Source organism: Ictidomys tridecemlineatus, chromosome 6 (assembly GCF_052094955.1).
Source record: "Ictidomys tridecemlineatus isolate mIctTri1 chromosome 6, mIctTri1.hap1, whole genome shotgun sequence".
Lineage (NCBI taxonomy): Eukaryota > Metazoa > Chordata > Mammalia > Rodentia > Sciuridae > Ictidomys > Ictidomys tridecemlineatus.
The window spans coordinates 63148605-63173006 of record NC_135482.1 but is presented as its reverse complement, the minus strand read 5'-3'; the positions used below and the strand labels follow the sequence as shown (position 1 = coordinate 63173006).

General features: G+C 44.3%; 2 protein-coding genes across 11 annotated transcripts in view; one reads left to right on the top strand and one right to left on the bottom strand.

Annotated features, from left to right (window-relative positions):
- Positions 1–21164, top strand: part of Scn8a (sodium voltage-gated channel alpha subunit 8) — a 177238-nt gene extending 156074 nt beyond the window's left edge. For all 10 annotated transcript variants that reach the window (XM_078014665.1, XM_078014672.1, XM_078014670.1 and 7 more), the window contains 6 exons: positions 2902–3186; positions 5149–5202; positions 5735–5872; positions 7141–7245; positions 9824–10094; positions 14649–21164. In XM_078014665.1, the coding sequence (XP_077870791.1) occupies positions 2902–3186; positions 5149–5202; positions 5735–5872; positions 7141–7245; positions 9824–10094; positions 14649–15796 (2001 nt within the window). In that variant the 3' untranslated portion in view covers positions 15797–21164. The remainder of the gene's footprint in view (positions 1–2901; positions 3187–5148; positions 5203–5734; positions 5873–7140; positions 7246–9823; positions 10095–14648) is intronic.
- On the bottom strand, positions 16272–24384 carry Tmdd1 (transmembrane and death domain 1). The gene is made up of 2 exons (XM_040280624.2): positions 19195–24384; positions 16272–17643 (listed from the first exon to the last, which is right to left on the bottom strand). The coding sequence occupies exon 1, from the start codon at positions 22774–22776 to the stop codon at positions 21859–21861; it is 918 nt and encodes a 305-aa protein (XP_040136558.2). The 5' UTR covers positions 22777–24384; the 3' UTR covers positions 16272–17643; positions 19195–21858.
- Positions 24385–24402: the final 18 nt, after the last annotated feature.

Here is a 24402-nt window from a genome sequence, read left to right as displayed (position 1 = left end):
TATTTTGTAGCTTATCAGCTAATGTTCACAGCAGGGAAGAACTATTAATTCCATCAACTATTTACTGTTTTGTTTATAAATCTAAGATGAGGAGATTTTCTTTGGTTGTGATTGATAAATATATATTTGCACATTACAAATACATTGGATTACTGGGTACAGTATTGCACGCCTGTAATCCCAGCAGCTCAGGAGGCTTAGGCAGGAGGATCACAAGTTCTATGCCAGCCTAAGCAACTTAGTAAGATTCTGTCTCAAAAAAAATAAATAAAAAGAACTAAAGATATAGTTCAGTGGTAGAGTGTCCCTCAGTTCAGTCCCCAGTACCATGAGTGAATGTATGTGCACACATACACAAAAAAAGTATCAGATTTACAGGATTTTTATGTCATCAGCAAATCCTCAGCAATATTTTTGTGTTTTGAGTCCTTTGATCAGATCTATGATGTTAAAGTTCAGAAATCACTTAGTTGATTATTCTTCCCTGCTGAAAATATTATCCATATTTAACAGTAAGACTTAAGATACCATGTAGGATGGGTTAGACTGGGTTCAAATAGAAGTTTAAGATTCTCTGTATAGCCAGGCACCGTGGTGCATGCCTGTAATCCTATCATCTCGGAGGCTAAGGCAGGAGGATTGCAAGTTCAAAGCAGCTTAGCAAGACCCTGTCTTAAATATTTTTAAAAAGGGCTGGGATTGTGGCTTAGTGGTTAAGCACCCCTGGGTTCAGTCCCTTGTACCAAAAAAAAAAAAACAGATTAGACTGTACAGTGAGAATTCCTGAAGGTTCTGAATTGAGGGGAAAAAAAACAATATTTTCAGGTTTCCATTTTTAGGGCTTACTTCCCAACTTTATGCTGGTAGTTGTCTAATAGAACATCATGATCTCTCACCTAAACTGCTGCAAAATGCCGTCACATAGACTTGAGCTTTTGAATCTTTACATGATCTACTCTTATTGTTTGAGAAATGATTATTCCATTTGTGGATCATTTGCCTTTTGCTTGTTCTTTTGCACATTCCATTGCTTTTTGGTGCCCTAACCAAAGGGTGAACAACTGTAGAATGAGAAGGTAAAATTTAAATCTGATTATCCGACAAATTTGATACCATAAATTCATAAAAGTAAATAGCATTCTCCAAAATAACATTAAAGATTTTCTGGATTTCAGATATTCTAGCTTTCCTTGCTCACAGTAATAAATATTTTATACTAATGCCAGAGTTATAAGATCTTGAAGAGATTTCTTGGTCTAAGAATTAAGAAATAACTGCCTCTCATTCTAAAGGCCTTCATATGTGAATTGGAGAATCACAAGATGAGTATTTTAATATCAAAGACAGAGTGAGTCCTAGCAGACTATTGTTGCCTTTTGATATAGGACAGAACAGGTAGTTCTTCTCAGCCATGTGTTCTGATGAATGACAGTGCAGTCTAAGACAAAAACAAGACAAAACCCAGTAGGATTCAAGTTAGAGCCCAGGGCTGCCCCCTGGCGTTCCTCATACAGCATGACCTCCCTGTCTGTCCCATGCTGTAGCTAGTTGGCAGCCTGTCATCTCTTACCTGTACCAAAAAACAGATGCAGGAACTTGGAAACACGTGTCACCTCCTCCAAACAAAACATCAGAGAAAACACAATTCATTTATATCCAATGTCTTTGTTTTCTACTCCATAATCCTCTTCAGTACTAGAAAAAGGAAGAAACAGTCTTCTGAGCCTTAGCAACCCTGCTTAAGACATCACTAGTGAAAGTTGGCAGAGGTGAAACTAGCCTTGTTTCCTGTTCCATCACTAGAAATGTTACCTTTGTAAGCACTCGAACTCTACTAGTGAAAACTGCTGCAACAGTAGAGTTGTTGTCTGACTACTGTCACCTCTAGTATAAAGCAAAGTCCATGTTTAAAACAACCCAGAAACATCTATTCCTAAGGGTTTTTTTTTTCCTTTGCCCTTTTTAAAAAAAAAAAATTCTTGAGACTGTAGTCAGTGATTTTTTTAACAACATGTCATTTTTTTAGTTTCAAGAGCAGTGATCTAACCCAAAACTATTAAAAAAAAAAAAAAGTCATGTTGATCTCTAATACATTGTGAAGAACAGTCAAGCCCTGGACTAAGCAGACAGGTATCAACACTAGCCACACTGGGCAGCTTGTAGATTTAGAAGCCTACACAGTCAGAAAAAAAAAAAAAAAAAAAAAGGCTGAAGAATAAACCTTCAGTAGAAAGCACATTTGTTCAGATTTTATTTTATACTGTTTGGTAGAGGGAATATAGCTTTTTTTTTCTTGAGCCTGCAAAATATGCATGCTCAGCTATTGCCTGAAAGATAACTGGCCTTGCATAGTCATAAAAGAGACGTTATGTACTGTTGAGTGATTCACTGCTAACCCAAAGGGCAGCTCTCTGTGGTTTTGAACAATCATGCCTTGTTTTTCAGAGGGGGAATGTGTTGAAAGGCAACTAGCAAGCTTGCAATTGCTCAGATTTTTTCCATGGGGGTTTATTTTACAAGTTGAAGAGGAGGGAGACTGGACTAAGAAATCTTTTTTCTTTTTTTTTTTCTCTATTTTTTTCTTTTTTTCTTTTTTTTTTTTTTTTTGTCCCAGGTTGGTGCCTAGAAGAGATGATCAGGGTCAACTTGGGCAGGGGAGTTTGTTTTAGTTGAAATCAACATGCAATTTATTAAAATTCCCCAAAATGTTGTTCACAAACTTAGAAATTTTTGGTCCTATTTGTGGATCTGTCCAGTTATTGCAAAGAAAACAGTTAAGTGCAAAGAAAACACATTTCCATAGCAGAAAAGCCACACAAATGTCATTCCCCTCCTGGAAATCAAAAGAATGTGCTTCCCTCACTTCCTGCCAACACTCAGCAACCTCCCCTTCCAATGCAGGTGGTGGTGAATGCCTTGGTGGGCGCCATCCCCTCCATCATGAATGTGCTGCTGGTGTGTCTCATCTTCTGGCTGATTTTCAGCATCATGGGAGTTAACCTGTTTGCGGGGAAATACCACTACTGCTTTAATGAGACTTCTGAAATCCGATTTGAAATCGAAGATGTCAACAATAAAACTGAATGTGAAAAGCTCATGGAGGGGAACAACACAGAGATCAGGTGGAAGAACGTGAAGATCAATTTTGACAACGTGGGGGCAGGATATCTGGCCCTTCTTCAAGTAGTAAGTATTATTATTTGTTCAATCTTGGGAAATTCAAGCAGCTAGCAGAAATTTCATTTGGTTCCTTCTCAACCCTACTTTCAGAATCGGAATTACTCTGAAACAGGGAGCAATATCATTTCCCAGACCAGTTTCAGGGAGACATCTTTCCTGTATATTCTGACTTCCACAAGATCTCATTCAAAAGGAACCTCTCTCTTTGTGCTCAGAACTGGACCTACTCAGCAACAACTAAAACTTGCTGCAACATAATAAAGTGGTAGCTCACTTCTCCCCAGCTCTGAATTGTAGTTAAAGAAGTCAAGAAAACAAATAAAAAGGGCAATTTTGATGAAGAAGAATCCTACATAATAGCTATGCTAAAGGCGGCTGTGCTGTGATTCTGCTGCTCTGACAGCTCAACCCCAGAAAAAGGGCTAATGTGGATAATATGGAGAAATGTGTTTTAATGATGTAGATAAGTCTGTCTTGCCTAACTTCATTCCATCATGCCTAGTTTTCTTCTGTCGCCAATTTTTTGGAATATTTGACAAGACAGTTGATGCATTGAAAGCTCATAATCTTTGGAATCAGACAGATGTAATCTGATATTTATTGGATATTCAATTTGGTACAAATTATTCCTCAGTTTGTTCATCAATTAAATGTAGATTATAATACTCTACATGGTTGTTAAGTGAATTCATGAGCCAGGCACAGTGGTGCAACCTGTGCAACTCTGGAGGCTGAGGCAGGAGGATCACAAGTTCAAGACCTGCCTCAGCAACTTAGCAAGGCCCTAAGCAACTTAGCAAGTTCCTGTCTCTGAATAAAAAATGAAAAGACTAGGGATGTAGGTCAGTGGTAAAGTCGCCCTGGGGTCAATCACTGGTACCAAAAAAAAAAAAAAAGAGAGAGAGAGAGAATTCATGATACTTGAAAAATATCTTAGCACAATGTTCAGCACATAGCAGAGCTTAATTATGATAATGGCTATTATGTGTTTTCATTACTATGATTATAATACCCACATCATTCACTTGTTGTGAATACTAAATGTGAAATTGCAAATGAAGCTTTCACCCTAACCTAACACAGTAAGCACTCACTGTTAGGAAGAGGAGGCAAAAGTTAGGGGAATGAGCTGTATCATATCCTACCACAAAACTCTTTTGCTGTTCTACCCCAGTTCAAGAAATGGAACCCACAAATTGAATCTGAACTGGAGCAGCTCCAGAAAATATTAGTCAGACACGGTATTCAGAGTCCCCACCATAAGTACAAGACATTGTGCTTGGCAATAGGACCATCAGGTAAATAAAGACACTGTCCTGTGCCCTGAAAAAGCTTAGAATCTGGCTGAACAAATTAAACATGAAGATATTAAATTGATTATCCATCTTTGTTTCCAAAAGTCATGCTAGATATAGGAGACAGAGAATTGGAAAGGGGTATTAATTGGAATTGGCATCAAGGATGCCACCAGGATTGCCATACTGCAAGCTACTTGTATTTATTAGTAAGAGATAAGTTCTGACCTTGTTGTCTTTTTTTTTTTTTTTAGTGAAACTGAATTTTTCAGACAACGCCCCCCCATTGCTTTATAAACACTTTTTGAAAAAACAGCTCCTCAGTGGAAGGCTAAAGTCTAATAAGCACCTTGAGTAGATTCTTGCCACTTGTTTATAAATCTGCATTTGCCCTGGATTTAGGCAGTCTTTTCAAACACATCTTAAGACCCTTATGTGAAAGTCATCAATCACTTACCATCGTCAACATGTTTTGTTGCCAAACTCTAATGTTATTTTCAGGGACTTACTCAAAGCCCCGTTGGGCCCTGTACGAACAAAAGGAAACCCTATGTCCATATGGGACTTACCCAAACTCCTTGTCCTGTGTCCCTACTATTGGCCTTTGGGACTCCTGCCTAGACTCTTCCCACTCCCTCACAGGCACAATCTAATGACTGACTCTGTTTGCCAGGCAACCTTCAAAGGCTGGATGGACATCATGTATGCAGCTGTAGATTCCCGAAAGGTAAGAATGTACATGGTGGAACAGAACCTTGTTGGTTAGAAAGCAGGCAGCATGGTGGAATCATCAAAGAGAAAGGATGGGAGAAATGGAGACACCGAAATTTCTGTTTGGAATGTTAATTGCTTGTTTTATTGATTATAGATCATTTTCTTCCTCTCAGTAAGTTCTTGCTCTCTCACATTGGCTGCAGATGATTAGACAGTTGATTTTTACTCGGCCCCAACAGAGCTGTCTACTCTTCAGTCCTGTCTTGAAATAAAAGTGTGGCTCCTAACAGGCACCCCTCCCCTGCCCCTTACCTCATGATTTGCATATTCTCCCAGTAAGTCACAGCAGTGATGCTGTCAGGGTCCTCTGAGCTGCCAGTGTGGAGAAGGAGGCGGGCTGAAAGAAGCTAGGTCTCTCCCATCCCGTTTGTTCAGTAGCCCAGACAGCAAGTCACAGCTGATGGCTTTGGCATGTGGGAGTCACCCACCTGATCGCCAGGCTGCAAGCTGACTCTCACTCATCCTTTTCTCCTGTCCTTTGACAGCCTGATGAACAGCCTAAGTATGAGGACAACATCTACATGTACATCTACTTTGTCATCTTCATCATCTTCGGCTCCTTCTTCACCCTGAATCTGTTCATTGGTGTCATCATTGATAACTTCAATCAACAAAAGAAAAAGATAGGTCTCCTCCCCTCACTGCCAGTGGTCAACTCAGATGAGAGGCCCTCTGTCCCTGTCACTACAGAGAAAAGACCCCTCTTTATTTTCTCTAAAATCCAAATTGTCACCTCAATGTGACACTGGCTCCACTGTACATTAACCCCAACCAACTCTTCCTCTCAGGGCTGGCTTTTGCAACATGTGATTTACTGAATTTAGTAGCAGTCTTGTACTCACAAGGCCTACTACTGGTCTTGACTCCACCAGAGGGAGTTAGGGGCAGAGACAGCCTCCGCTCCAGAAAGAATCAGATGAGTAGTGCAGTGAAGCAGAAATTGCCCAGACTTGTCATCATCCATGTTAATCTCTGGTAATTGGGATCTGAAAGGCCACCCTGGAAAGTTCACTTCCTTACTTATCTCAGATGATTAACAGTTTTTTTCAAAACAAACTGAAGCTGGGTGTGGTGGCATATGTCTGTAATCCCAGTGGCTTGGGAGGCTAGGGCAGGAGGATCACGAGTTCAAAGAGTTCAAAGCTAGTCGTGGCAACTTAGTGAGGCACTTAGCAACTCAGCAAGACCCTGTCTACAAATAAAATATTAAAAAGGGCTGGGAATGTGGCTCGGCGAGTTTAATCCCCAGTACCCCCCCCAAAAAAATTGAAAAGATTACCCTTTTTATTCATTTTGTAAGTCAACTGTGCCCAAAAAACTTCAGAAAACTCTCTCTAAACTGCCTTCTTGCACTAGAGTTTACAAATTTTGAATGTCATCTAAAATAAGTGGGCCATGAGTCAGCAACTTAACAAAGCCCTAAGCAACTTAACAAGACCCTGTCTCAAAATTTAAAAAGGCTGGGAATGTGGCTCAGCGGTAAAGTACCCCTGGGCTCAATCCTCACATACCAAAAAATAAAAATAGAATTTTTTTCCTAGAAGCTTATCAGGAAATCAGGCCAAAAATATGTTATTATGAGACTGTGAGATGTGAGATGTAAACCTTTGCTCTGAGGTTTACCCTTCCCTGAGGGTCTGTAACCAGATAGTCCATTTCCTTCCTACCTAGCTTGGCAAATCTCAGAAATCCTGAGCTGAAAGGTAGCTATCTCTTTGAATTAGAATAATCATTCTAGATCTATCTCACTCTGGGACAGGCAGCCACTAACCTGACCTCTGGAAAGGAAAGGGATATGTCTCCGTCAGTTCTCAGTGTTGATCCAGAACCTGGTCCAGAACCAGACCTATGAGCACCAGTAGTAATTGCTTTTCTCTTTTCCCTCCTTTACTTTGGAGGTCAGGATATCTTCATGACTGAGGAACAGAAGAAGTACTACAATGCCATGAAAAAGCTGGGCTCAAAGAAACCACAGAAACCCATTCCCCGCCCCTTGGTGAGTACATTGTGCAGACCAAGAACATAGTGAGAACCTATCTGGGAAGACACTGCTAGGGTTACTGCAAAGGAAGGCAAAAAGTGATTGCCTGGTATCCACTGATCTTCTCCAAGCTGCCCCATCCAAAAGATCAGAGTAAGGTGGCAGCAGAACAGGGTTTTCAGTGTGGCATGACTTCTACATCATGCTTGACTTCTCCTCTCAGCCCCTCCTCTTCCCTCCTTGGGAAGCAGCAGAGAACTGGCATGCTTACCACATTGACTCTGGCCCAGGTAATGAGATCTTTTTTTTAATACCTTTATTTATTTATTTTTATGTGGTGCTAAGGATCGAACCCAGGGCCTCGCACGTGCTAGGCGAGCACTCTACTGCTGAGCCACAACCCCAGCCGAGAGATCTTTTAATAGACAACCAAAAATGAACAAAAGCTGATTCCTTTCCTACCACTTCAAGACTTCAAGATTTGGTCATCGTTTTCTCAGCCTCTGTGCCCAACAGACATGTGGGCAGGATGTCTGGGAGCTAAAACAATGCTTCTGGCTGTCAGAGCAGAAAGAGCGAAAGTAGGAGAGTCCCGTGACCTGGATTTCCTCTCTCCAACAGAATTGGGGCTGAAATTCAGCCTCACCCTTCATGGGTTGTTGTTCTCTTGTTTCAGAGAAACAAGCTGAGTGGGTCATAATCCCCAAAAGCCTCAAGGTTTCTTCTTCTTCTTCTCTAACTTTCATTTAAAGTAATTAAAAAAAAAAAGGGCTGGGGATGTGGCTCAAGCAGTAGCGCGCTCGCCTGGCATGCGGGCGGCCTGGGTTCGATCCTCAGCACCACGTGCAAACAAAGATGTTGTGTCCCCCCAAAATTAAAAAACAAATATTAAAAAATTCTCTCTCTCTCTTTAAAAAAAAAAGTAACTTTAAAAAAAAAAAAGGCAGCAGAACACTTAAAGTCAAAGCTTAGGTGGAAGTCTAATTTGACTAATAAAAGTAGAACTCCTTTGTTTAAACCAGCAGCTGGCTTTCCCGGCCTGCTTTTCCCTGACCCCACAGTTGTTTCTGGCATACTCCTCCATAGCCACTGAGGGAAAAGAAGCCCAGGGGTTTGCAGAGCATTTTGGAAACCACCAAGTTAAAGTAATCCTGAAAATAAGTGGTAGCCCAAGTGCCTTGGTGCTTTTAAATATAAAATATCAGGGGAATCTTTAAAAAGATAATAATTTTTTTATTAATTTTTTTATTTCCATGATGTTAAGACTTTCCAGTTAGTGATAGAAATTGAACTAAAGGGAATATTAAAGGATTAACATTTCTCAAGTTTACATTTGGGAACCTAGGTATATTTTCTTCCACATTAAACTATAAAAGTTAGTAGGTATGCTGGGCATGGTGGCACACATCTGAAATCCCAGCAACTTGGGTGGTGGCTAAGGCAGGAGGATCACAAGTTCAAAGCCAGCCTCAGTAATTAAGTGAGATTCTGTCTTAAATTAAAAAGGCTAGGGATATAACTCAGTGATAAATCACCTCTGGATACAAAAAAAAAAAAAAGCAGGCAGCTATAATAAAATGCAGGCAAACATTGAAGAAAGAAATAACTGGAGAACCATAACAGAGATAAATGGAGGGTTGTGGGGACAGATCTATTTCTACATGAGTAGTCAGAGAAAGCCTCATCAAGGAAGGTGTTCTCTGGTGGGGAAAGTGATTCCTGGAAATGCTAGTAACAGGCCACAAGTCACATCTGACTGTGAAGGCATCTCTCCGCCAAGTTAACAATAGGACCTTTGTGGCAAGCGGGTGAGAAGCTATTGAAAGGTTTTAAGAGGGAGAATGATGTGATTCATTTATGTTTTTAAACAGTCCCACTCACCAGTGTGTGGAGACTGCTTTGGATGAGGGCAACAAAGGAAGCAGGGAGACCAGCTAAGAGACTTTTAGAGAAGTACAGGTGATGATGTGGCTAAGGCTAGTCCTCCAACCTTAGCCACTGGAAAGGCAATGAAGCAGGCTCAACCGAGTTCTTTAAAGGAAGAGTCAGTGACTCTCAGGGCATTGGGGTATGAGAGAGAAGACAAAAACAGGGGACTCTAGATTTCTGGCTTGAGAGACAGATGAATAATTGAGAGAAGCAGAACAAGCCACATGAGGGGAAAGGGAAAGGACTCAGCTGTGCTCTGGACCTGGTAAGTTTAAGACGTTTACGAATCATCAGGGAGAGAGACTGAGAAGCTCAAGTAGTAGATAGGTATAAACAGTAGGAATAAGTGGGCTCTCCAGTCAAGAAAGAAAAGAGATTGAGAGATGGCCAACAGATGAGACTACAGGGCAGCCAGGGAAGTAGGAAGATCTCAAAAGTGTTTGACACCATAGGTTCAAGAGGGAAGAATGGCAACTCGAGCAAACTCTAGCTGAGGCAATCTTGATGTCAGTCTCTGTCATGCTCCCCATAGAGCCGCAGGAGGGAGCTGGCCAGTATGACAGAGAAGATGGTAGAGACTGCTTCCTTGAATAGGGCAGTGGCTTCCCCAGGTCTGCATGGGAAGTCTTTCATGAATCCTATTGTATCTCCCCCTCTTCCCCAGAACAAAATCCAAGGTATCGTCTTTGATTTTGTCACTCAACAAGCCTTTGACATTGTTATCATGATGCTCATCTGCCTTAATATGGTGACAATGATGGTGGAGACAGATACTCAGAGCAAACAGATGGAGAACATTCTCTACTGGATTAATCTGGTCTTCGTCATCTTCTTCACCTGTGAGTGTGTGCTCAAAATGTTTGCCTTGAGGCACTATTACTTCACCATTGGCTGGAACATCTTCGACTTCGTGGTGGTCATCCTGTCCATTGTGGGTGAGTGGGGCAGGGCAACAAGGGAAATGGAAAGGGCCTGACTGGCTTTGAGGATGAGATTCTTGGGGTAGCAGTGAGTTACATAGGTCTGAGGTGCAGGCAGGTAGGTGGTCCTCTTAGCTTAAGCCCATACCCCTAAGATATCTCATGGGTCTCCCTAGCAGATTATGTAGTCAGTGAGTTCCTACTTTGTTGTAAATGCTGTGACTCTGGGGAAGAGAAAGATATGATTTGGTTCTTGCTTTCAAAAAATTTAAGCAAGGGAAGGTTAAATGTTTTTAAAAATACATCTATGGGAGCCAGGCACAGTGGCATACACCTGTAATCCCAGTAACTTGGGAGGCTGAGGCAGGAGGATTGCCAAGTAAAAAATACAAATAAAAGGACTGAGGCTGTAACTCAGTGGTAGAATACTTCCTACCATGTTTGAAGCCTTGGGTTCAACCCTGAGCACCCCCCAGAAAGGTATGAAATGAGAAATGGAATGGCCAGAGGTAGTTAAGATGGGTATTAATGAAATTGTCTAGGAAAATTTTCTCGTGGTGATGGGTCTTGGTAGTGCTGTTGCTACTAAGATTTTTCTGTGGGCCAGGTACAGCTTGAGAATTAGCCACATGTCTCATTGGATCTGATGATAGCCCAGGAGCCAGGCTGTTTTGTCATCTTTGCAAAATAGATATACAGGTCCCTCCACTAAGGCGACCAGAGGCAGAACTCAGGCTGGTCCCAAAGTTTATGTTTTGCTTCAACCTAAAAGAATAGAAGGGATGATGTCTCTGTAGGTGGGCTGAAAGAAATGCTACCCTGTTGATTACCCTCCCAAAACATTTCCCCACCTTCCTGAAAGGCATCCTGAACCATGTGAAACTCTGCTTTGATTCCAGATAGGCATGACTGACCTGTCCCAACAGAGACCGAATGCAGGAGATTCACAGAAACCAGCCCCAGAGCTCCAGGGTTTACCAGGAGGCAGCTGGCCTCCTTAGCCTGTGCCTCTGATTCTGTCCTCCAGAGCAGCATGTCCAAAAGTGTGTTGACACATACAACCCATACGTTTCTCACCAATCAGAGAATCCCACAATGGAATTACTTCAGGCAACACTATACATGAAATTTCTTTTTGGAAAGTCACCACACACGTTAGCCTACTGAATTCTCTAGGAAGTCCCTACAGGAAACAATTCTGCTTATCACACCATCCACCTTCATTGGACCATGGCACCCATCATTCAAGTAATAATAGCTCATGTTTCAATGGAATGTACTTCAGCTGGTCAGCATTCCATGTGCCTTTCGAGTGTGCTACCATATAGCCCTCAAACAAGCCTCTAAGTAGCATGAGGAACTGAGGTCTAGACAAGGACCCGAGACGGGCAGGTAGGGATCAAGTAGGGGTTCAATCCCAGCCCCCCACTGGAAGTCCATGCCTAACTTCCCACAAAACACACTGGACAATGTAGGTGTTGTCCGATTTTCTACCCACCCACTATTGAGTGGAATAGAAAATCCATAGATGAAGTCAGACCACCTGTGCTCAGATGGCCCTCCAAAATAAGAGAGAGAGTAGTAATGTTTTAATGATGGGGATTTTTTCTACATATGAATGTATTCAGAAACAAGTAGAGAAACTCTTTCTTAAGAGGAATTGAGCCCAGCGCAGTGGTGCACCCCTGAAATCCTACATCTTGGGAAGCTGAGGTAAAAGGATCACAAGTTCAAAACCAGCCTCAGCAAAAGTGAGGCACTAAGCAACTCAATGAGATCTTGTCTGTAACTAAAATACAAAATAGGGCTGGGGATGTGGCTCTATAGTTGAGTACCCCTGAGTTCAAACCCCAGTTCCCACATGCCACCCCCCAAAAAAGAGGAATTGTGTAAACTAGCTCTATAACCACCTGAAGTACCCCTTGAAGTATCTCTTAAAGTACCCACTGCCTGGATTGCTGACTGTCCCATTTCTGTCTCCTTTCTGTGGGGATAGATATAGGTTCATCCTTTCATTCTTACTCAGAGCCGGGCGCAGTGGCACACACTGTAATCCCAGCAGCTCTGAAGGCTGAGGCAGGAAGATAGCAAATTCAAAGCCAGCCTCAACAATGGTAAGATGCTAAGCAACTCAACAAGATCCTATTTCTAAATAAAATAGAAAATAGGACTGGGGATGTGGCTCCATGGTCAAATGCCCCTGAGTTCAATCCCCAGTACCAAAAAAAAACCACTTAGGCATCGCTGACTCTCTAAAGCCTTGCTTGCCCACCATGTACAGGATGCAGTATCAACTACAATAGATGTTACACTGCCTAACTTCTTATGATTACTGGTTTTTTACTTAATTGACAAGTAAAAAGAAGACAACTGAGAAATTGTCTTTGGTCCTGGATGAGGTAGAGATTTTCTGGAAAGTGCAAACACTATGGAATCCAAGCTCCTGAAGAAAAATCCTATTCTCTGACCCTTCATAGCCTAAAACCTTCAAAGAAGAGGTTCTATAGCCTCTGCAGATAACTGCCCCAATATTTATGAAATCTTATGGTTAAAAGATACTTCCTTCATTAAATTAAACATGCCCTGTCCATGGAAACTCATGTTGTTTCATTGGGCCTGGATGGCAAGAGGCGGCACTGGAAGACAAGAATAGTCCACGTTTCCCTTCGGTTCTCTTTCCAAGCCTTTTGATCTCTTTCTGTGGTCCCTCGTTGGCCTCCCCATATTGTTCTTTAGTTTTAAGAACAAAGTGGTCTGGTTGAGGTGGGCCTGTGGGTAAGTGTAAGTAGAAAAGGCCCTCTGACATATGCATTTTACCTCTACTTGTGTATCCTCTTTAAAGCAATGGCATTTTTACCTGCCAAAATTGGTTTCTGGTTTATGGGTTGCAGCTCAAAATCTCAAAGCTGAGTTGAAAGCCATTCCTGAGCTATCACTTTAGTTTTTTAGGCTATTTTGATGGAGTAGGAGATAGAGGGATGGGCAAAGAAAGATGTTTTGTTTTGTTTTTTCAGAACCAATATAAAGATACTTTGAAAATCAGTGGCATTAGCAGAATTTCTAAGACATCAAAGTCAAAGGGTAGCATGGTATGGTGGGAAACTGAGACCTCACATTCATTGTTTGTAGATATGGGTTTTTGTGGGGGTGTTTTTGGTACTGGGGATTAAACCCAGGAGTCCTTTACCATTGAGCCACATCCCCAGCCCTCTTTTTATTTTTTGAGACAGGTCTCGCTAAGTTGCTTTAGGGTCTTGCTAAGTCGCTGAGGCTGGCCTTGAACTTGCAATCCTCCTGTGTTAGCCTCTGGAGTGGTTGGGATTGCAGACATGCACCACCATGCTTGCAATGGATATTTGATGGCATTGTGAAGAGCAATCTATAGCACTCTGGAAACTTTATGTGCATATATGTGGTAAAAAACTCATTGTCCTTGAATAGAAAAACAGATAAATTAGGACCTACTTATAAAAGTGAATACCATTCAATTGTTAAAGTGAATAATCTAAAATTATTTTAACACAAGGGATCAATCTCACAAATTAAAACAAGTGCTGTGTGATGGCACACACCTGTAATCCCAGCAACTTGGTAGGCTAAGGCAGGGAGATCACAAGTTCAAAGATAGCGTCAGCAACTCAGCAAGACCCTGTCTCAAAATAAAAAATGAAAAGGACTGGGATGTGGCTCAGTGGTAAAGCACCCTGGATTAAATCCCCACAAAAAAAAAAAAAAAAAAAAAAACAAGCTGGAGCTCTAAAAAGATTCAGTATAATTTCTTAAACATTGTAGAATGCTGTGTAATATTTATGGGTTTATGCATAGTAAAACTATACAGTAAAATGATACTTAAATATTATGAATACTTCTGAGAATGAAGAGAGAATGAGCAAATTTTGTAAAATGCTAATCTGTTTGTCATGCACATGGTTGTCTATATCAGTTTTCTCTACTTTTCTATGTTTTTGGTTGTTGTCATTGTTTTGCAGAGCTGAAGTTGAACCCAGGGCCTGGTGCTTGCTAGACAAGTACTCTGCCACTGAGCTACACCCTCATCCTTTATTTTATTTTAAGACAAGGCCTCACTAAGTTTGTATAGGCTGGCTTCCAACTTGCAATCCTCCTGCCTTAGCCTTATGAGTAGCTGGGATTACTGTTACATCACTCTGCCCAACTTACTTTTCTGGATGTTTGAAACATGTAATGTCTTCTTATTTTGAGAATTTACATTCTGTAATAAGGAACTCATTCTACAAGTACTTTGAACTTAAAAGTTCCACAGTTAGGTAAAAAAAAAAAGAAAAGGGCTCTCTAGATGCAGTGGCACATGCCTATAATCCCAGTGGCTCAGGAGGCTGAGGAGGAGGATTGTGAGTTCAAAGCTAGCCTCAGTGACTTAGCGAGGCCCAAAGCAACTCAGTGAGACCCTGTCTCTAAATAAAATATAAAAACAGGGCTGGGGATAGGGCTCAAGGGTAAAGTGCCCCGGAGTTCAATCCCTGGCTACCAAAAAGAAGAAAATGGACATCTCTAATCCCAGAAAAATAACTTCTTCTGTTCCTCTCTTAGGAATGTTCCTGGCTGATATCATTGAGAAATACTTTGTTTCCCCAACCCTGTTCCGAGTCATCCGATTGGCCCGTATTGGGCGTATTTTGCGTCTAATCAAAGGCGCCAAAGGGATTCGTACCCTGCTCTTTGCCTTAATGATGTCCTTGCCTGCCCTGTTCAACATTGGCCTTCTGCTCTTCCTGGTCATGTTCATCTTCTCCATCTTTGGGATGTCCAATTTTGCATATGTGAAGCACGAGGCTGGTATTGATGACATGTTCAACTTTGAGACATTTGGCAACAGCATGATCTGCCTGTTTCAGATCACAACCTCAGCTGGTTGGGATGGCCTGCTGCTGCCCATCTTAAACCGGCCCCCTGACTGTAGTCTAGACAAGGAACATCCAGGGAGTGGCTTTAAGGGTGACTGCGGGAACCCCTCAGTGGGCATCTTCTTCTTTGTAAGCTACATCATCATCTCCTTTCTCATTGTTGTGAACATGTACATTGCTATAATCTTAGAGAACTTCAGCGTAGCCACAGAAGAAAGTGCAGACCCTCTGAGTGAGGATGACTTTGAGACCTTCTATGAGATCTGGGAGAAGTTTGATCCCGATGCCACCCAATTCATCGAGTACTGTAAGCTGGCAGACTTTGCAGATGCCTTGGAGCATCCTCTCCGAGTGCCCAAGCCCAACACCATTGAGCTCATTGCCATGGATCTGCCAATGGTGAGCGGGGATCGCATTCACTGTTTGGACATCCTTTTTGCCTTCACCAAGCGGGTCCTAGGAGATAGCGGGGAGTTGGACATACTGCGACAGCAGATGGAGGAGAGGTTCGTGGCATCCAATCCTTCCAAAGTGTCTTACGAGCCAATCACTACCACACTGCGGCGAAAGCAGGAGGAGGTGTCTGCAGTGGTCCTTCAGCGCGCCTACCGGGGACATTTGGCAAGGCGGGGCTTCATCTGCAAAAAGATGACTTCCAATAAGCTTGAAAATGGAGGTACGCACCGGGAGAAAAAGGAGAGCACCCCCTCCACAGCCTCCCTCCCATCCTATGACAGTGTAACTAAACCTGACAAAGAGAAACAGCAGCGGGCAGAGGAAGGAAGAAGGGAAAGAGCCAAAAGACAAAAAGAGGTCAGAGAATCCAAATGTTAGAGGAGAGCAAAAATGAAATGTTATATCAGTTTAAAACTTGCAAGTGAAAGATTGTTTACAAACTTCCTGAATATTATCAATGCAGAACAGCTGTGGAGACACTGTAACCTGAAGAACTATACCAAATGTAGTCTGCTTACCATGTGACACAGTTGCATCTTGAGCAGTGACCTGCCAAGGGCAAAGGACCCTGCTCCCTGGACTCACAGATTTTTCTATTGCTTGGGCAGGTGGTTACTGCATGTTCCACATTCAGTCAATGCAACTTAGGACAAAACTAACAGGATACAAAAACAGGAGAGGCTGCCGGGACCAGCATATTTCCGTTGCAGCCAAATGGATTTTATTTTTTCATTTTGTTGATTCTCAGAAGCAGAAAGCATCACTCTAAAAATTTGTTTGTTCATGCAAACTATATTTGCATTCTTACATTAGTTAAGCTAAGCAGCAAAAAGAAAACACACACACACTCACATTTAGCCCATGTCATTTAATTGTCAGTTTCTTTGACATAAACCACATCTTCTCCACATGGGCTTCACGTGGTTTGGAGATGGGTGGGGGAAAACAATCAGGTTTTTTCAGGCTGAGGAGGACTTGCTCAGGCCAATTCCAAACATTGTGCTCGTTCAATGCGTAGAAATGATTTGCATGATGGCATGCCGTGATCAGAAGTCATGCATGAGATCCATACACCACAGGACACTACTAATCCTGTCCCCTGCATTGGGTCAGCCTTTGGACAGGACCCAGCCCTGCACCGTTCACTGTATTTGGAGAAAATGGTAAGAGTTCCATACCGGCTGCAATTCTTTATATGAGTTCCTATAAGTCTTTCATACACCTTCTGGTAGGGAAACATAGTCAATCAATTGACCACCACCAAAAACAAAAAACAATCCCAGTCCAACAAGCAGATGGATCCGTTGCGTGTATTTGTTTAACAGACATCTCTAACATACAGCCATTGTTGCACATTTTGCAAGATGAACTATTTAATGCTGCTCTGTGTCTAGTACATGGGGAGATTTTGATCCCGAATGGCTTGTACTATTAATGTCACTGTAAAACCAAATCCTAGGGCTAAAAAAAAGTTCATTTGTATTTTGCAATATTTATGATGATTGTTTAGCCTTCATACTGGAGAACTGACACTTAAATGGGGTAGAGATAAAAGTGCTGTTCAGGGTAGCATGTTATCTCTAGGGGGTATTTTGGAGAACTTAAAATGACATTTTGTTTGGGGGTCATGGGGTGCTCACTTCACCTAGTTTCATGCCCTTCTGCATTGTGACTTTCTGTGGGCTTGGGTCAATATGGAGAAGGGTTCAGATCTTCTGAACTGTCCAGAGGGGTTGTCACAAGCTCACACCTGCACACAACTTTCTTGTTGGAGTATTAGAAACTGTCCTCCTGCCTCCATCACATTTCCCCACTGAGCAGGGCTTCCCTTTCCACCCTCATAGGGCTGGGTGAGGGCTGCAGCACTGGGTATGGCTGTGGTTTCATTTGACTGTTACTAGAGCAACAGTCACTGCTGGGACCTGAGGTGTAGATGAAACCACCTCTGAACCAAGCCCACTTGGTTTCTTTACTGCACTGATTTTCATGAGAAAGTGACTTAATATTAATTCTGTAGGGTGTTCCAGCTTCCCCCAGCACATTCCCTCTCAGCCAGTTTTGCTCTCTGCTTAAAGACCTGCCCATTGTCGTTGGAGGGTGGCTTCTGGGGGAGTGTCATCTTCATTCCATCTCCTACCCTATGGATGACAGTGCTAATCCGGGGGTATCTCATCTGGTGACTAGGTTTCAAAGCCGACATGCTGCAGTTGAATGTTTCAGGAAGTCTGTTTGAAGAGTGAGGAAAGACTTTAGCATGGGAATCAAATCAAAATAAATTCTTCCTGAATCATACAATAGAGGGGGAAAAAAAACCCAACCCATAATCAGACATACCAATCTGCCTTGCAGTAGATGTACTTTGGATGTAGTTTCACAGTCCACTTGACTTGTTTTGCATAGAACAAACCACAGCAAGTCAGTAAGCAGAACTTTCTTGTTGGACCATTAGAAACTGTCCAGCTCTCTTAAGCCTGCTTCTGCGGCCATCCATAGAGTTTTGTATTACACCTGATACCAGGTTGGGAAGGCATCTCTTTCAGTGTTCCTGCTGACTGCTAGGATGAATGTAGAGTACCATGTACAGGCTGCATTGTAAACAGCACAAAACAGAAGCTGACATGTGTGGTTATTTTTAAGAGAATTATAAATACTGTAATATATAATTTTATTTTATTGGCATGCCTTTTTGTAAATACAAATTAACTTATTAAATAGGAAATGGCTTCTGGCTTATGCCATTGTCATGTTTATTTTTATTTTTTATACTTTTTTTTCTTCTTAGAATTTAGATGCTGTCAGCCAATGTACATCCCCAAACCAGACAGACAGACAAAAAATTTTTTATTGCTACTGGTCTTTTCCAAAACAACAAAAAGTATATATTTTTGTTCCAATGTGCAATAAATTCTAACCACTTCTATGCAAGATTTGGCTAAACTTAATTGTTCTTAGGTCTTTAGATGGACAACAGAGCTATCCAGTCCCACTAGGTACAACAAGCGCTCATGCTAGTGATGTCATTAAGCTACTAGAGCCTACTAATGAGATTTTTCTGAAATCTGACCTTTTTCCTCCCCTCCACTCCTGATCCCAGCCCATCGGGCCACCTCCTTAGTAACACATGGGCCTTGGTATCTGACACCCATCAGCCAACTTCATAGGAAAGAAGCCACCTCCGCTGTATCTGAAGTTTTGTGGTTTTCTTTTCTTTTTTAACTTTTCCCACCTCTTATCCCTCGCCCACTATCCCTCCACCCACTCATTTACTCTCTCACTCACCCATCCTGCTCCACACCTCTTTGGTAGTAAATGACACCATCACCAGCAGTTTACACCCGCAGTTAACAGGCATTGAACTGAAAGAATCAGCGATGGCGTTCTGCACGCCCTCACTGAGTGAGTGGCAACGCTTTGCCAAATATTAACAAAGCCAATCAAAAAGCAGCAGCAGCCACAGTATCACTGCACATATATATATATAGATATATAAATATAATATAAATATTTATTTTTTGTAGCCGGGTCCTTGGTGCAGTATTTATACTCCACAATCCACCTTTAAAAAAAAGGACAAAAAGCAAAAAGATGTGTGATGCTGTTAATTTAAAATGCAGAGCCAAAGCCACTGAGCAGCAGCTGCCATGGTTGCTGGTTTGTGCGTGAAAACACTTTCCAATCCCCTCTTCTGTCCTTAACCTCCTTATTGCTTAGGATAAGGAGAGTCCATAATTTAAAGCAGAGGGTGAGAAAAGAATAAACTTCCAAGTCAACACAACCTTCTCTTGCTCCTTCCTCAGTGAGCTGCTTTGGGCATCAGAAGTTGCTGGGGCAGAGAAACAGAAATGCCCGTCAAAGCCCCTGGAGCCACAGTGCCCGGGGGGTTCTTTTCTTTTTCGCCACAACCAATGTAAACTGTAAAAGACCAATAGTGTATTAGTGAATGCATGGAGGCCAACGCTGCCCTAAATGAGACGTGATTTTAAAAAAAAAAAATACATCACTACTATAAGCCAAAAGGAAACAAAATAAAAATGACCCTTTTTACTGTACAAGGGAAGCCTGTCTTGGTGTGCATTTGTTGCTTGACCGTCCCAATTCTTGAGTCCGGGAGGGGTCTGGGAACTGGGACCTTAGCATATTTGGGGAAAGAAGGGAAACGGGAGAGAGAGACACCAGAGGGTCTCGCATTTCTGGCTAAACTGAGATTGGAGAGAAAAGCCAGGTCTTCACCTTCCCAGATCCCCACTGAACCATTGCATGTGGTACCCACACCCCAGGCTGGTGCTTAGAGGCCCTTAAAAACTCCCTTCTCACCTAATCCACCTGGCAGAGCCCTCAGCTATGACTTCAGCCAACCCAACTGGACTGGCCTCACCTCTGCCTTTTCCATCAGTGTGTTTATTAAAAAAAAAAAAAAAAAAATACCCCCCATGCTCCAAAGCTAGAGCAAGCACAAAATGCCCAACAGCCTCTGCTCTGCTAGCTTGTGCTGGGCCCTGCCCTCCATCACCCCCACAGGTAGACCAGCAGACTAGTTCTGTCCATATTTGTGCAGAGGGGCACCCCTCCTTAGGGACACCCCCCTCTAGGCTGTGTCTCCTGGTCTAGGAACACTCAGGAGGATCTTGAAGTGCCCACTCTAGCTCGCTCCAGTAGCTCCACTCTGGAGATGTGGCCCGTAGGTCCGTTCCCATTCCCGGCCCCTGGGGCCCCAGCCTCCAGGCTGCTGTGGCTGTGAGATTGCCATGCGTTATGGAGTCCTGGGCATCTTTTGTACTGATGCCTCTTTTCTTTTCTCAGATGTTGCCCAAAGTTTTGCAAAAAGCTTCATTCATTTTCAGGTACCCCCTAAAGAATCAGCTGCAACTAGTCAACCAGGGGGACATCAGGAGAGAAGAGGAAATCTGGTTGGGGGGGGTGCCCAAGATTTGCACCAGAGTCTTCATTGTGGCTCTGCTCTGTGCTTTCTTGGATTCCCTTTTCAAGTTTACCAAGATTTCCTTTATAAAAATACTCCTGAGGCACTCCCTGCCCCTGCCCCCCACTGCTGTTTGCTGTACATAGAGGCTAAGTGGGGTGGGGTGGGCGGGTGTGCACATGTGGTGTGTGTGTGTGTGTGAAGAGTGTATATAGGTAAAGGGGAGCGTGGTCCAGTGGTTCCAGAAAAGGGACAGAACTCCTAGGTTCTATTCCTAGCTTGACCACTGGCTCGCTGTGTGGCCTTGGGCAAGTCACTTAACCTCTCTGTGCCTCAGTTTCCCCATCTGTAAAATGGGGATAATAATACTGACCTACCTCACAGGGGTGTTGTGAGGCTTTAACTAAATGTTTTGTAAAGCGTTTTGAGATACAGAGGCAAAGGCACTAGGGAAGGGCAAAGTATTATTTGGACTTAAGGAAGATGAAATGGTACCATAAATGCTGCTATTCTGAGAGCCATTTTAAACTGCACTGCTCCAACCACCCCCGCTTCTCATCACCAGAACAGCAGGTCGAGAAATGTCTCTCCTTTCACTTGCTTCTGGGGTTTCTGATTATTCTCCACATTTTTTCCCCCTTGCTGTACCTCCTTCCCTCATCCCCTCAACTTGTTCCCTGTTCTGTTTATGCGGAAATGGCAGAAATGCTAAGCAATGAGAATGTATAAGTGGATTGGTTTATAGTCTGAAATTTCAATTTTACTTTGTACTGTACATCTTTTTACTTTAGAATTTGCAATAAAGGGTTACGTCAATCTTGTTTTCAATTCTCCTCTTGGATTGGCCTGTCATTCTGTCATGGCTCTCACTCCCAAGCCCTGGACTCAGAAGTGGGTGGGAAAGGTCCTGGGCTCCAGCTAGAACTTCAGGAAGCCTTGCCTGAGTGGGGCAACTGGTAGGCAGCAGCCTCTGCAAGTGGGCGCCCCTCTCCCTGCACTGCCCCTGCACACTCCAGCAGCACTTCAGAGCAAACCCAGGGCAGCTAGCTGTACATATTGTTTTGGTCCCACGTGTGTCTCAAGCTCCCTCATCCGGCACATACCATTTCTCTGGGACTCAAATTTTCAGGTCAGTGGTTCTGAGTTCAAAGCCTGACTATGGCACTAAGGAACTGTGAGCAGGGTTTCCTGATGTCTAACAGAAATACCTTCCTTCTTGGGTTTGGAGGAGAATATCAAATAATGTACAGAACTTCTTTGCACCAGCCCTGCACACAGACTGTGTTCAATAAGTGGTGGCTCTTAGTGGGAGAAAAACTGCAAGATAAGGCAAAACTAAGGCTGTTAAGAAGTGAGAGGTCCGCCCCCACCCTGCGAGACTGGCACCAGCGCCCCTCGTGTTCCATCTGCAGTCCATGGGCTGGGCTAGGCCGGGCATTCCCAACTGACAACCGACTGCTCCCTCCGCTGGGCATTTTGTAACATTTTTATCAAACGTCCAAGGCAGCATGGTGCTCCCGTTTCACCACGGAGGGTATGGCGGCGAGGGGCAATCTGGCTCAGCTGCAACCCGGGCCCGGTGGGCTGGGGACGCGAGCGGCTCTCTAGTCAGGAGCGGCTCTGTTTCCCACCGGCGGTGCGCCTCGGCTGGCCTGGGCCGGGGCACGGTGGGTGGGTCACGGCCTCCGGGCCGCGCCCGGTCGCCATCGCGGCCGGTGATCCACAGCGTGAGCAGGATAAGCAGAGCCCCGGAGCCCAACGCTCCCAGGAAGCCTGTAAGGAGGCCGAGCGCCAGCGGCCCGGCCCAGCCCGCGGGGCTCCGCTCGTACGGGGGCTGCGGCAGGCGCTCCACGATCAGCTCTAGCTCGTCCCAGTTGGGCGCATGATCCAAGGTGCGCCGGGGCCGCGGCGCCGCGGCGGGGACGTGGGCGGTGACTCCCGGAGGTGGCAGGTAGTGCTGCCCGAACTTGCGCAGCTGCAGCGTCGCCTGCTGGTGGAGGTTCTTGCCGAGCTCCCGGGCCACATCGGGGCGACCAGTACGCCGCAGGGCCCGGGCCACACGGTCCCAAGACAGGGACAGGGCTTTGGCAGCCAGCCAGGACGCCAGGGCTTCCCGGCAATCGTCGGAAACTTTCTTGGGCTCGGTCACCTGGCTCGTCGGGACCTCGGTCGCCTCCCGCCGCCGCCGCCACAGCTGGCCTGGCGACCCCGACTTGAGTGTTAGCGGCTTGGGCTTCGCCAGACGATTCTCGGAAAGCCGGGCCAGCTCGGCCTCCACGTCGGGCTCTGACGCCTCCAAGAGTGACCGGAAATGGCCACACTCCTCCGGAGTCAGCAGCTCGGCCAGACGGACGGCCGCGTGAGGGCCCAAGGCGTCCAGGGCCCTCGCCGGACCCAGCGCCCAGCCCCAGAGCGCCAGCACCAGAGCCAGAGCGCCCATCGCAGGGTCCAGTCCAGGACCTCAGCCTTTGCTGGGAGGGGCTCCGAATGCCGGCAGAGGCTGGGGTCCTCACTCCCAAGGATTGTGGGAGGGCGGGGGCTCCGAACCCTCAGGAACGCAAGTGCGGGAAGGGTCTCCGAGCCACAGGGAGTGGGGATAGATTTTAACACTCGGGGACTATGGGCTAGAGGCCCCAACCACCAGGATGAGGAGAAGGGCTTCCAACACTAGGACCGGTTGGAAAGGAACACTCACTAAGCCCAGGAACTGCAATGAAAGGATCTGCGATAGCCACGGGTTGGGTGAGATGGGCCCCCAGAAGGCTAGGATTCTGGGCCCTTATATTGAAGGGCTTGATCTAGGCCACCTCCTTATTCTCACTAATCCTCAAATTTGGCCAATTCCTTTTCTAGTTCACTTATCACACCCTTGCCCTCCACCAAGAAACCCTAGACACCCCTGCTCTCCATCATCCCCAATACCCAGTCAAGTCCTAAATTCTCTTGGGGATGACCTTGTCCTTTCTCATTCTTGCACAACTGCTCTGCCTCCATCCTAATTAGATAAGCACCTCCTCTGGTCGCCCATCCTACACTCACACTGGGGCTCCATTTCCCTAAACTTGTTTTATTTCCCCCCAAGAAAGCTTGGCTCTGGCTTTCCTTTGGCTCTTGGTTTGTACTTTTAGGCTGCCTAAAAAGTACAACTCCCCTTGCTTGCTCCCTGACTGGCAAACACACACTGCTTAGCCCAGACTACATAAGCACCCCTCTGCTTGCCCCTGCCCCAGCACCCTGTAGCTCTACCTTTCTACTGTTTCACCCACTGGACTAGCTAATGCTGACCACACCCCCAAAGGATGCTGATGACATCACCCTAGATCCAGCCACTAGACTGTGATGTATATCCACTGTCCCCATCGAAACCAACAGGTAAGAGGGGTTTAGATTTGTTGAATCAATGTATAAAATAAGCCACATTCCCCAGTCCTTTTTATTATTTGAGACAGAATCTCACTAAATTGCCCAGGCTGGCCTGCCTCAGGCCTTCCAAGTAGCTGGGATTACAGGCATATGGCACCTCATTGGGCTTAAGCCCCAGTTCTTAACAGGGAATTTGGAGATTCTACTGGTAAAGTCCCAGCTGACTTCTCCAATCTCACTTACCTACCCCTCCGGCGCCTATTTCTTACTTCATATTCTTGGATTTAAAACAAACAAACAAACAAAATCACTCTGCTGCATAGTCCCACACAAAAGATGCTGATGATACCATTTCTAGCCTCCATGCTTTTCTGGGCCATCCTATCTAGGAAGATCCCTGAAACTCTATCACCACCACTGGTTGGAATCTTTTCTGGGCATTCTTGAGATAACCTGTGCATCATTCATCAGGACGCTGATCTGGAAATTAGAGAATTTATTCAACAAACTCTTTTTTCAACAGTGTCTGCTATGCACTAAATAGTTGTATCAAATGTGAGAATATAAAGATTGGCATGGGGGCTGGAGGAGTAACTCAGTGGTAGAGTACTTGCCTAGCATGTGAGAGGCTGAATGCCTGGCGAGCATTCTCTATATAGAATGAATGACAAAGTCCCCCAAATAACTTTTGCTGAAGGGACAG

Bases quoted from the DNA above. Each gene is read 5' to 3' on its own strand.
- Tmdd1 (XM_040280624.2), bottom strand. From the start codon at position 22,776: ATGGGCGCTCTGGCTCTGGTGCTGGCGCTCTGGGGCTGGGCGCTGGGT.